The sequence below is a fragment of the Branchiostoma floridae genome, chromosome 11, assembly GCF_000003815.2.
Source record: "Branchiostoma floridae strain S238N-H82 chromosome 11, Bfl_VNyyK, whole genome shotgun sequence".
NCBI classification, from domain to species: Eukaryota; Metazoa; Chordata; class Leptocardii; order Amphioxiformes; family Branchiostomatidae; genus Branchiostoma; species Branchiostoma floridae.
The window spans coordinates 20,217,236-20,229,998 of NC_049989.1; the positions used below are offsets into that span (position 1 = coordinate 20,217,236).

At 43.4% G+C, this 12,763-nt stretch overlaps 2 protein-coding genes across 2 annotated transcripts in view; both read left to right on the forward strand.

Moving 5' to 3' along the window:
* Positions 1–5,817, forward strand: part of LOC118425268 (glutathione hydrolase 1 proenzyme-like) — a 23,423-nt gene extending 17,606 nt beyond the window's left edge. The window contains exons 10-11 of the mRNA XM_035834061.1: positions 5,332–5,454; positions 5,558–5,817. Of these exons, the coding sequence (XP_035689954.1) occupies positions 5,332–5,454; positions 5,558–5,698 (264 nt within the window). The 3' untranslated portion in view covers positions 5,699–5,817. The remainder of the gene's footprint in view (positions 1–5,331; positions 5,455–5,557) is intronic.
* Positions 5,818–8,146: 2,329 nt separating this feature from the next.
* On the forward strand, positions 8,147–12,755 carry LOC118425269. Its single transcript, XM_035834062.1, has 2 exons — positions 8,147–10,014; positions 10,660–12,755. Exons 1-2 carry the CDS (start codon positions 9,915–9,917, stop codon positions 12,285–12,287), a joined length of 1,728 nt encoding a protein of 575 aa, XP_035689955.1. The 5' UTR covers positions 8,147–9,914; the 3' UTR covers positions 12,288–12,755.
* Positions 12,756–12,763: the final 8 nt, after the last annotated feature.

The window sequence follows — 12,763 nt, forward strand, 5'->3', positions numbered from 1 at the left end:
CTGAAGATTTCTCTGTCGGGTGGCCTGACGGTGCTGTCCCCGCCCCCGCCGGGAGGAGGCGCTGTGCTGAGTCTCATCCTCAACATCTGGGACGGTGAGAAGCAGTCATGGCAGTATTGAATAAGTAACAACAGTAGTAGCAGTAATAGTGGTGGTAGTGATAGCATCAGCAGCAGCATCAGTAGCTGCTGTTGTTGTTTTGCCAGCAGAAGTAGTGGTTGTTGTTGTGGCGGTACGGAAGAAGTGGTAGTAGTGGTAGTATAAGTTGTAGTGTATTAAAAGTCGTATGTAGTTGTAGTAGTTATTGCAGTACTAGTAGTAATAGAAGAAGCAGAAGAAGCAGTAGTATTAGCAGCAGTAGTAGTAGTAGTAGTAGTAGTAGTAGTAGTAGATTAGTTGTTGTTGCAGTAGCAGTAGCAATAGAATTAAATTTAGAATAGAAGTGGTAGTGATAGTAGTAGTAGTAATATAGTAGTAGGAGAATTAACCTTCATAGAATTAGCAAAAGTAGTGTCAGCGGCAGCAGGTGTAGTATTAGAAGTGTACTGGGGTCATTTGTTCGCTGAAACAGCCAAATTCTGAAGAAGAAGTGTACTCAAAACATACTCCCAAAACGTGGCATTTCGTTAATAACAGCTTCCTTCCATCCCTGCCCCAGGCTACGGCCTGAACGCCTCCAGTGTAGACGGTACAGATAACCAGGTGCTGACGTATCACAGGATGCTGGAGGCTTTCAAGTTCGCCTTCGCCAGGAAAACCGAGCTGGGAGATCCCGACTTCGTCGACATAGAAGAGGTAAGGAAATATCTTCCAGGCACCTTCCTGGATTTGTCCTAGTACTATCACTCAAATTCGTTGCGATCAAATACTGTAGGCCAATTATCCTCTCTACATAGCTTCAACAACCAACACACCTGCCCAGCAGGCCTTGGACTTTGCCTTAATCGGCTCCAACAGACACCTACAAAGCTCGAAAAGGAAGGCACTGTACGAACCTGTTAGGCACACTAAGGGCAGACCTCAAGGAAAAAAGGACTTGGACCACTGCGGTCAGAAAGAAAACTGCGGGGGCTCAAGAAGCTAGCGATAAATAGGACGCAGTGGAGAAAGATGAAGAAAGACTGATTGTTGATGCAGAGTGTCCAGACCACTGCATCAGCAGAACACAGTGAACTACTACTACTACATAGCTTAAAGCAACATCTGCAGTCAGATGTGCAAAGGTTAGGTGTGACAAGTCGTTCAGTGTAATATAACCAGTCGTTGTCGTGCCGCGTGTCTGCAAAGCTGGTGTAACGGCTATATCGATACAGATACAGATACATCTCTGGCGTTTGCCGTTGCACTTATAGCAAATCATGATGTGAAATGAAGTACAGGATATTTCTTATTCGTTTCCATACCCGATAAACCTCCTCGTAGCGTAACAGGCCACATGCCAGGTTTGAAGAATATAATCTGCATGAGGGATGGGTTATAGTTATACCTTCCAAAAACGTGCTCTAGCTAGTCACAGTGATAACAACCCACTACCCCTACAGCGTCACCACATTTACCTTTTCTACAGTTGGTGAAGAAGATGACGTCCAAGTCGTTTGCCGACTCTCTGCGTGAGCAGATCAGCGACACCATGACGCACGACTGGCGGTACTACGACCCTGTGTACCACCTTCCCAAGGACGGCGGCACCACACACGTCTCCGTCCTGGGGCCGGGCAACGACGCCGTCTCCGTCTCAAGCTCCATCAACCAATAGTAAGGCGAACTAGTCATCACCCACTCACTCACAATCGTCTGTTGTGTTGTGTTACATCTTAGAACGTTTATGATACCGTCCTGTTTCAAACCAGAGGGCGGCTATCGGGCTATTGGGGGGTGGGGGTGGGCGGTAGATGGTCGTTGCCCTGTTGTTGTTGTTGTTTTTTTTCCATCGGAGTTCGAATAAATCCAGATCCCGGCAACAAATAGACGGCGCGACCTTATCCTCAAAACACGGAGAAGTACCGCCACGGTATCCATGGTTGCAGAGCCCGAAGCAAACATCACCAGATAATTTATCTTGTAAATATCATTATTGGGAAATTCAAATTCGTTAAATCATGTCCCTTAGCATGAATACCCATTTGGTACATATAACATGACTTGAATTTCCAGTTCATATCCAAGATAATGCCTGACGACAGAGTCACTGTCTTGTTCTGTTTTGTTTTGTTTTATTTCTAGCTTTGGCGCAAGGTTCCGCTCAGTGTCCACAGGAATCATCCTGAACGACGGGATGAGGGATTTCAGCTTCCCGGACATGACAGTACACCACATTCCACCGTGTCCAGGTAATACAAACTGCCACCACGAAAACATCCCAATCAAGTGGATCTCTCATTGTAGTTGCACCCATTAGGGTGGGTGCCACACATACAGAATAGACATGTGAACCAGAACCCTTCTGTTCCAGGGAATGACCGTACACTACTTTCTTTCGTGTCCGTGAAAGTATTCCTAGAGAAACTCTAACGGTTACAGTTATAGGCAACGCTAATAGATCCCGTATGTACAGAATTGTCAAAGTAAAACATTTGCATGTATATGTGGGCTAAAGCCCTTCTTTAGTAATTACCCTGTCTGTGTCTCCCAAGAGCCATAGAATCTAAGGTGGGTGCCACCTATAACTCTAACGGAAGGTGCTGTAACTTCGGACGTAAATTAACGAGTTCGACATCGAATTGTAACAGTGTCAGTTGTCTAAAAACTGTTGCGTTTTGACTAATGATAAACGAGAGTGGTGGTGTTTGGGAATTTTCCGTTCAGGAGTTTACTTTACATCATCTGTGCACGATTTACACCATGAATCTCGGCCGGTAAAACAGAAAATTGTTGTTGTAAATATTGCGTTCCACATTGTTCCATTCTAAATAGGGTACCCTAACTTCGGATTACAAATACCTCTGTTTCTCTTTGACTCATTGGAACAATTTTAAGAAAACAGAAAGAAGAATTTTGTGTCAACTAGCTTCAGCTTCCCTCTGGTTCGTATTTTTGGACCGTGCGTAAATTTCCGCCAATGCAAGGCCCGCTGTAACTTAGCGATTGTTTACGCCGCTTGTTGCATTCCAAGTCACTTCAACGCTGACGATCTGTTGCTTCGTTTGGCGATGAGACTAAATACTTCATTTCACACCCATGGCTCTTGAGTATGAGCGCACAAAATGCCACAAATTTGTTACAAGAATGCCGAAAGTGTCGGCAGGCATGTTAACACCAGAAACAGATATGCTGACCCCTGCACGGCACCGCATGTGATCTCAAAGTATGCGGCAAATCCCTCCATCAGTTCAGTGCAAAGTCATTGATATATTTGAACCAAATCCTCGATTTTTTGGGGGACCGCTAGCTGTGTTTTACTTGGTTTATTTTTGGGCAAGCAATGAGAAATTCACTTTCAATTATGTTCGTGTTATGATGCACTCAGCGATTTGCATATTGTCAGATGGGCGGGCCGCGCGCTGACTTCAAAGCCTGTCGCGAACTTTATGTGAGTCTAAGTTTTCATGCAGACATGAGTTTGCTACATCAATGATCCAGTCGCGTCGTGTTTCGTCAGCCGGTCACTGAGATTTTTCAAACTCAAACTTATACGACGTGTATAAGCTAGATTAAATGCAATTTTACCGATTTGCGAGCCCTACTTGACTTATGTACAGCGCGACCAGAGGTGCCTGCACTGTTGTAGGTACATTTCGAACAGCGGTCAACAGATATGACCGTGACGTAACTTGGGGAGGGCGTTCGACGCCACGATTACTTCGTAATTTCAGGTCAGTTTGATTGCCAGATAAACTCCCCAGTACCCAAGTTATTGGTGTTTTGTATAGCTGTATGCCTCATGTCTAAAACAACTAACTTTGCAAGGTGATTGTTGAGTAAGTAAAATGTAAGAGGCGCCACTACACAGTGACCTTGTTTCGAACGTAGCCATTTTAAATGCTCAAATTCCTTGGTTACGCAAAAATCGATTATTGTAAACAAAACCGTGTTTCATCCAGACGACAGCTGTGTGCATTAACTTGGGTTCTTCGCGATTTTATTCAGCACTATTGATGAATACAAACATGCCTCATTTCTGCATAAAGGGACAATCAAAAATTAATCCGAAGTTACAGCACATCCGAAGTTACAGCACCCCCCGTTAAATGTCCCGAAAGGATATTTGGGTAAATAAGTAAAATATAACCTATGTTGATGAACAACCAGGTAAACAATTTTCAACTCAACAGAACCTTACCACAATACTCTTGTCTTTGTTGATTCATACGCTGATTTATTTGTCCCGAAATGTAACAAGACATTACCCTGACCCTCAAGGCAGCACTGTTCATGTGTGGGGTAAACATAAACGACGAACAGCATCACATAGACAATGGACCGATCCTGTCAAACGCCATATCGAACAAATAGAACCCCCTATTCTATATCGAACACCTCCGTCAAAAACTGCCACAGCGGGACAGAAATGGCTATTTTTGACGGAGGTGTTCGAAATAGAACCATGATCGAACAGGGGGCGGGTTTTGGGATCGGTCCATTGAAATTTGTACATTTCTAACATTTACGCTGATAATCAGGATATTTGCTCCACCCCCCCACCCCCACCCCCGGCCCACAGCTAACTTCATCGAGCCAGGCAAGCGGCCTAAGTCGTCTATGACCCCGTTCATCGTGCTGAACAGTACCGGTGACGTCAGGCTGGTGCTGGGTGCCGCTGGAGGGGTCAGGTGTGAGACTGCCTCAGCTTATGTAAGTCGTCAATCATGTTTGTTTGTTTGTTTGTTTGTTTGTTTGTTTGTTTGTTTGTTTGTTTGTATTGCATAAACGGTAAACTGCCTCTCGGTGTAACACACGAAGTTGGTTCTGACGAAGCATATCTAGACAGAGTTATTTGATCCACTCATACCGCGGGATGAACTCCAACTCTTTTCAATGTGTGATGACTTCTTTAACGTGCTCGAGGTCTGGCTCTCCTAAATCATGGGGCCTTCATTTAACGCCTCGTCTATCCACAGAAACGTATGAAGGGAAACTATAATCTTATATATTGTTATTGCCTAATGTCTTATATTGAATAGTTATAGTAACGTACATTAAGTACCCTATTCTGTACCGTATGCACAATCAACCACTTAATATTTGTATGTTAGTATTTGAATTATTTACTTGTATTTAGACCAAACTCAATCATTTCATGTATTTGATTTGTGTTCACTTGCAATAAGTCCCATGGGCATGAATTTGCAATAAAACATTATTTAATCATTCTACAATTTTCTTTTCCAATAGACGACGATGCACTACCTTCGCTTTGGAACCAGCCTGGCATCAGCCATAGAACTGCCGCGCCTTCACCACTCGCTCAAGCCGAACAAGATCTACACTGAAGTGGACAGGCCTTTCGAGCCAGAGGTGGGAGGGATTTTTTTTTCATTTGACGAAAGAACACCTGCCCGATGATAAAATCGCTGAGGTGGAAATGCTTGTTGCGAATTTACCTCTCTTCTCGTTGCAGGAAGTGTTTGCTGGCCTGACGGAGATTCACCGTTGGAAGACGTCCCATGACATAGCCGTACTGCAGGGCGTGGTGCAGGAGGGAGCCTCTATATTCGCACACTCCGATTCAAGGAAGGACGGGCATGCGGCAGGATTCTGATCACTAGCCTAAGTACCATCTTCCGTAGTGACCGCTGGCTCACTACTTTCGCTTAGCTGAGTACCATCCTCCGTAGTGACCGCTGGCTCACTACTTTCGCTTAGCTGAGTACCATCCTCCGTAGTGACCGCTGGCTCACTACTTTCGCTTAGCTGAGTACCATCCTCCGTAGTGACCGCTGGCTCACTACTTTCGCTTAGCTGAGTACCATCCTCCGTAGTGACCGCTGGCTCACTACTTTCGCTTAGCTGAGTACCATCCTCCGTAGTGACCGCTGGCTCACTACTTTCGCTTGCTAACCAGCGGTCACTACGGAGGATGGTACTCAGGCTATCTGATCACAGACGGAGATTATCATAATTTTTTTTGGTAAAATGGAAAGAGAGAGAAAGAGTTACTTTATACACCTGTGATACATGCAATTTCATATTTGTACTGTATTTGTGGTCACAATATGATTTAGCTAGTGAGCTGCCTAGTGCCCACATTAATATTGTATTGTCCCTGTTCCAATTCGAATAAGGTCAACGTCAAATTAATGAGTTTAGACAAGTCTCTGCTGATTATGAAACATATCTGCTCTTACATTTTTTCATCGTCACAAGGAAGATATAGATAGAATTCCAATCCATAGTATATCAAAATTTCTGTATTACTCGCTTGACAATACATAATGTATCTCTCAGCTAATATTCCTGTGTTGTGATCTGTACTTAACGTAATAGGTATGTAACTTTATAACTTTGGTACACAGGAATGGTCTAAATTCGTTCAATAAAGCTTCCTATGACTAACATACTTCTGATGTCAAAATATGTTTAATTTTAAAACTCGAAGTAGATTATTGTCAAGTTGGTGTCAAGGTGCAAAAATCAGCTTATTGTTGTAATTATCTATAGGATAATTTTATGTTGTGTGCTTGTTACACTAAGATACGTGTAGACAAGATGAGAAGGGGATTTGTACGAACCACTGTAAACCTTGTAATGGCTACTAATCAAAATCCCTTCATTTTAGAAGTAGAGTTTTCCCATTAACTCACTCTGGTGGTAAGAGTCTTCAAAGCAGCGTATAATAAATAAAGTATGAAGCTCCTGAAAAATCTATTGTGTGGTCAATTCGTTACATCATACTTATCTATTTATTCATTTTTCTTCTTCCTAAGCACAAGAGCTATCGAACACCCCAAAAGTATGACCATAGCTTGTTCAGAAGCTGAGAAAACACACCCGGAAGTTGCGCTGCAGTACCAAGGGAAGCCGCTAGGGGGCCCAAAATCTAATCATTACCAGTTTTCGTCACACCCTACCAACACACCAAGCATGAAACCAATAATCCGCCCAGCCTTTCTCGCGTTATCGTGTTGATTGACAAACGCAGGGTAACTAGAGTTCCACGACCCCATACCTTCGCCAAATGATCCTAGCCTTTACAACTGCTGTGTCAATTGTGTGTTTCCTTAATTATGCAAATAAGGTTCTCATTTGCATAAATTATAGATTACTTGATCATCTCCTTCGCCAAACAACAGGGGTACACATCTATGTTAAGAAAGAACTTCAAGGCTTTTATCGCATTTCCTGATAATTTATGCAAATGAGGACCTCATTTGCATAATTAATGTTCAACGATGTTTACCTGTCCATAACTTCCCATAAGAAGTTTCCATCATTTACCACAATGACATTGTAGCATTTTCTCATTGATTATGCAAATTAGGTCCTTATTTTGCATAATATATATCTATCAATATTCTTCTCCTTCTTAGTTACAAATGTCACATGTTGCAATGGTCAATGATAGAACTTAGCGTGTATACATGATTTTCTAATTAATTATGCAAATTAGATACCAAATTGCATAATTAATACGTAATTATGTGAAGCATTACTAAAGCTATCTACATACCAAAAATCATAACAATCTGCCAACCCCTTCTTGAGTTATTCCCTTTCAAAGTCTGGCACTAAACCTGCCCTGCAGTTCCAAAACAAGCCGCTAGGGGGCCAAAACCAATACCACTAACTCTTGGCATCAAGAGCCGTCTACCATTAAAAATTATAGCCGCAGCATGTTCAGAACTCGAGATATCAAACCAGGAAGTTCCGCTGCAGTACCTTCCCAGGCCGCTAGGTGGCCCCATATCTAATCGTTTCCAGGTCTCATCAATACCTACACACACACCGAATATCAATACAATCCAGCACACACACACACACACACACACACACACACACACACACACACACACACAAACGCTACCCAAAATATAACCTTCTTGGCGAAGCGAAGGTAAATATAACCTCCATGACATTTCATAGAGGCAACAATAAAGCTTCAACACAATCCGTGTCATTAAAGATCTTCGTTAACGTTCAGACTACGAATACAGGTCATTTCGTTACATCGTCTTTTCGTTACACGTCATTTCGTTACATCATGAAGTCATTTCGTTACATCATGAAGTCATTTCGTTACCTCACGAAGTCATTTCGTTACCTCACGAAGTCATTTCGTTACAGGTTAAAGTCAGGCCGTTATAATACTTCTTACTATTACTTTGCGTGGTAACAAAAAGCCGGGACTCAAAATTCAATTCTTTTTCTTTTTTCGGCAGATATTGAACGCCGCTAAGCGCTGGAGGCGTTGACGGGCCACGCTGCATGTCGGCCCGTCGGGTCCACCGGGTGCGCCCGCTCGATGTATTAATAAATGTCGGCTGACTGTTCGATCAAATCAACATACACAGGCTGCTAGGAAAATACGTGAAATAATCTACTTCGTTTTGTGGAATTATCCTGCTTTCTAGAAGTTTCCATGAAATTCCATTTTCCTATCATGATTGACCATTCTCTGTCTTTGTGGACGTTTTCCCCACATGCGACGCCCTGTTACATTTTTCTTCAGACGTTCAGTGTGGAGAAATCCAGTGTGGATACCGATCGGTGCTATCTGAACCAAGGAGCGATTACACATAATACTAGTATCTGTGGAACTTATCTGTGTTATGTAGTAACTTGAGCATCTATCATATATGCTGTGATAAATCACGATTTTAGTATCGTTGATATACAGCGCGCGCAGTAAAGAACCTATTGTTGTTAAACCGGCGGGCACGCACTTTCGTAGGCTTCCGGTCCGTTCGGTGCCGACAAATTGCCCCAAAAACGATATCCACTCCCCCTTCAACTTGAATATTGCAGGCTGATATCTCTCCTTACCATCTTTCTTACTAAACACTACCCATGTGCCAGTTTAAAAGGAGAAAATATAATGTTTCCGTACATTTCCTACAACACACACGAATATATTCCTATGCCGACAACTGATGCTAGACCGTCATGCATTGCATGACTCAAGGGTTCACTGTCCTCCTCCCACCACGTACGTAGTAGTTATAGTGAATACCGTAATACTAGAAGTATACAGGACAAAGGTCGGTGGGGAACCCAAATGGAACAATAATCTTGTTGTGTATTTCTGACTGTATATAAATATGAAGGAAAAAGGAGAAAATATAATGTTTCTGTACATTTCCTACAACACACACGAATATATTCCTATGCCGACAACTGATGCTAGACCGTCATGCATTGCGTGACTCAAGGGTTCACTGTCCTCCAACATCAAATACATAAATACATCGCAACATGCTATACATGAATCGCAAAATGTTGAACATACTAGTGATATATACCATTTTTAGGAATACGTACGAAAATACATATTAGTTAAGAATGAAGTTGTAATGGATGATAAAACACTACCAACTAAAGTTCTACCAAAGTATTTGACACTTTGCCTGTCATGCCGATCAGGCAAGTTTTGAAAATAAGTTTCAAAAGATAACAAGAGGTTTTTCATTGTTGATATACAATACATCATGAATAATGCTTTACAAAGAGAACTGCGCTTGTATTTTCAAAGTTCATAAAGACGCGCCTGACAGCGTCCTTTGGAGTGTTTAATTCAAAGACAATGCCTTTCGGAACTCTTGGGTGTGCAAGACAACTTACCTTTGCCTTACCTGTTACTTGTGATGCAAATAGGTACATACATGTATGAAAGACTGTTGTTTCAGTCGGCACCTTCTATAAGAAAAGTCGGCTATTTACAGGGAAAGGGTCTTTTGTAAAACAGTATACCGACGCGGCAGACAAACTTCCTTCTGCCTTTAAATGGAGCAAGATACCTCAGCCATTCATTCTATTCGACCATGGCTTCCTGCGTTGTATGCGATGACCCAGTTAGAGACAGACAGCACCGCCTTCAATGTGACGAATGCTTGGGGTGGCAACACAGAGTGTGCCGTTCAGGTAGGCAATTGCCCTTGTTTTATTTACCATTCAAGTGGTTTTATAACAGACCCATTTTTAATTGAAATTTGGCGCATGGCGCAAATGTAGAGTCCAATTAACGTACAATTAAGAATGTCTCTTAACCAATTTGAGATGCATGAAAGGTTCCATGAAAGATTTGCGATGAAATAATTAAACGTTTCGACAAGAATCGGTTTCCAAGAATCGTATGTGATTCTTTACAAATATGTCAATATTTCGTGTAACATTTTAGAGATGGTACAGTTGTGTTGCCCCAATGAAAGAAATGATGACATGCTGTTACCGTTCCAAGTTAAAAGTTTCAAAATATCCTATTCCACATTGGGGAAATATTTAGAAATTGGAAACAACGTTCAAAAGTATCAATCTCTTAGATATATGATTACAAAGCTAGTGTGCCACGCCGAAATACAGAAACAAAGAACTGAAAACACTAATTCTAGGTAAAGCGTAGGCAGTTACCTTTATGATTTTAATGATAATGATTATGTTTTTGTGATAAAAAAGCAAATAAATATGTCATTTATTATATACTTGCACTGATATGCAGAACCAGAGGGAGAATAGCAAACATTTTTTGTGTGCCTTGTATTGACAATTTGTCATTTTTTTACGTTTAAGGTATATCACAAGCTCTGTACAGACAGATTGTCCGAGGAGAAGCTGACCTTGGAGTTTGGGCCTGCAACAACTGCCGTACCCCTGCAGTGAGCGACGTGGACATCACTGATCCACCAGTCTCCCCTGCGTCCCGATCGGGGAACAACGAGACCATGGAGGATTCTTTGGAGGAATCTGCATTGGAGGAGATGGAGATCGACGAACAGCCAGTGCCCCGTACCTACGAAGTTGTGGAGGGCGCGTCAACGAAGGGGAAACCTCAGCTGATAGACAATCTAGGGTACAGGTTCGGTGTTCAGCGTAACCTACCCAGCGGAACTGTTCACTGGACCTGTACTAACCGCCCGAAGGTCGACCCTTGCAAAGCCAGCGTGAAGGAGCGAGACGGCGTGTTCGAGGCTGGGCCCCACCAGCACAACCACGGACCCGACGTCGGCGCCGCGACAGCAGCTAAGATTGCGGCTCGGGTGAAGAAGGAGGCGGAAGGAGACCTCTTCAAATCGGCGGCAGTCATCGTCAACGACGTGTTGCTTGAGGAGCTTGGTGACGGTCCCTGCCCAGCACTGAGTAAGCCCGAACACCTGGCGAGAGCTGCCAACCGTCACCGACAGAAGCTTAGGCCAGACGAGCCGAAGGACCTGGACTTCGAGGTGGACGAGGAGTTTGTGCCGCCATCATTCCTCAAGGGGGATGTCCGGGTTCGCCGCGGGGACAGCGAACGTCGTCATCTGATCTTCGCTACGGACACACAGCTAAAACACCTGGCCGACGCCAAGACCTGGTACTTGGACGGGACGTTCAAACTGTGCAGGGCGCCCTTCATGCAGCTATTCACCATCAGCGTCTTCATCAGGAAGGACGACTGCATGAAGAGCGTCCCCTTGGTGTTCGTCCTAATGAGCAGGAGAGAAAAAAAGGACTACAAGAAAGTTCTTAAGAAGATCCTGGACATCCTGCCTGGGCCAGCGAACGTCAAACGCGCAATGTTGGACTTTGAGAAGGCGATGTGGCCGGCCATGACACAAGTTCTGCCTGACGTCCGCATGACTGGGTGCATGTTTCACTGGACCCAGTGTGTGTGGAGGAAGATCCAAGAGCTCGGACTGCAGACAGCATACCTTCAAAAAGGTAGCACCTACAAGTACCTGAGGAAGACAATGTCGCTGCCTTTCCTGCCAGAAGATGAAATCGCGACCGAATGGGAGGCCCTGAAAGCACAGGCATCGACCCCTGCCCTCATCGCCTTGGCTGACTACATTGATAGGAACTGGATCGAGTCATCTCTGCACCCCCCGGCGACCTGGAGCATCTTCAAGAAAACCATCCGCACAAACAACGATGTTGAGGGATGGCACAATGCCCTCAACAAGCGAGCAACCGGGAAATGCAATCTTCCGTTCTACTTGCTGGTCCCCCACCTCCAGAAGGAAGCGGCCCTTGTACACCTTAACATCCGGCTTGTCAAGGACAAGAAGCTGTCCCGTACACAAAGGAAGGGCAGCAGGATAGCGCAAGAGAAGATCTTCCAGCTGTGGGACGAGTACGACAACGGGGAGAAGACTGCCCGCGAGCTGCTCTCAGCATGCAGCCACTACTGCCCTGAGCCGGCCCGCCATTTCGAAGGGTAACAAATTTTCACATGACAATTTTCAGCTTGTAAATAGTGATTTTCTTTTGCTTGTAAATAGTGATTTCGTGACATTTGTTCATAGCCAAGTTGTACATAGGGACTTGTAAATTACCGATTTGTTGTAATCTATGTATAATGTAATGTAATGTGTATTTGAAACTTGCATGACGATAGTAGCGCAGTCTTGTCGTATGTAAAATGTAATATGTAATGTGCAAATAAGTTGTGAATAAGGGACTTGTAAATAGTGATTTCCTTTTGTCGATTTTTCCTTTTGCCGATTTTGACAAACATTTTTTTCCATTGTAAAGTTGTGACTTGTAATTACTTGTTACATGTTACATGTAATTACTGTGATTACGATAGTATCAGGGTAGTCTTGTGTGTTGTAGGTAAATAAGGCACTTGTGAATCTTGATTTTCTTTTGTCGATTTTGACAAATAAAATTTTGTTTTCATTTTCACAGTTGACAG